The 885-nt window shown below is 34.2% G+C and overlaps 1 protein-coding gene across 1 annotated transcript in view; it reads left to right on the top strand.

Annotated features, from left to right (window-relative positions):
* Positions 1-618: 618 nt before the first annotated feature.
* HELRODRAFT_139671 (hypothetical protein) overlaps positions 619-885 on the top strand; it is a gene marked incomplete at both ends in the record, with an annotated part of 16,141 nt that continues 15,874 nt past the window's right edge. The window contains one exon of the mRNA XM_009012308.1: positions 619-780. Coding sequence (XP_009010556.1) covers positions 619-780 — 162 coding nt within the window. The remainder of the gene's footprint in view (positions 781-885) is intronic.

Here is an 885-nt window from a genome sequence, read left to right as displayed (position 1 = left end):
ACTGATCTAACATCTAGTATATATATACAATTATACATGTATATAAACATAATTATAAAGTTAGCAGGTAGTGCTGTTTGTATGCTGTCCGCCGAGACCTTCGTAAAAATCTATCAATGTCAATCAATCTACATTGTGATCGTTATTTATTTATTTTTTGTTCGTTCATTAATTTGTCTCTTCATTCATTCATACATGAAGGAACGAATGAACAAAAGATGAAAAAATTAGTGAATGAATGAATGAGTGAATGAATGAATAAATGAATGAATAAATGATTGATTGAAGGAATGAATATTAAAGCATTGCACCGAAGAACAACGTACATGCTATTTTTAAAGTAATAAAATCGTGGAATAATTTTGAAGATGGTGATGAAGACGATAAGTTGAGAGCTTATTATAATGTCTGATGTGAGCTCGCTCAATCAGGTGAGCGTTGAATCGTAGTAACTGATTAGATAATCTATGATACCTCTTCAAGTCTTCCTGCATGTTTGTTAGCCAACTAATTTTCAAGTGTTAATATCGTGTTGATGTCACCCATTCATTTGCTCTTTCATTCATCTATGCATTCATGCATTCATTCCTTAATTCATTCGTTCATTCCTCAACAGAATTGGACGAAACATTCCTTGAGCATCCACAGAGCACGGACGTCCATCTCGGAAGTGACGTCACATTGAGATGCAGACCACCCCAGGGAATCCCACCACCGGAAGTCACGTGGCTGGTTGGCGGGAAGCCTGTGGAGCTGAGTGATCAAGTTTATGTTAATGAGGTGGGCAGTTCATTTATTATTATGATTAATATTAGCAATTATTTGTCATCTTATTCATTTCATCATCATCATTATTTCTATTATTATTATTGTTATTATTATTGC

This window comes from Helobdella robusta, assembly GCF_000326865.2.
Source record: "Helobdella robusta unplaced genomic scaffold HELROscaffold_103, whole genome shotgun sequence".
Taxonomy (NCBI): domain Eukaryota; kingdom Metazoa; phylum Annelida; class Clitellata; order Rhynchobdellida; family Glossiphoniidae; genus Helobdella; species Helobdella robusta.
Note: the sequence above shows the minus strand (reverse complement) of the source record. Positions and strands in the feature narration are given on the sequence as shown.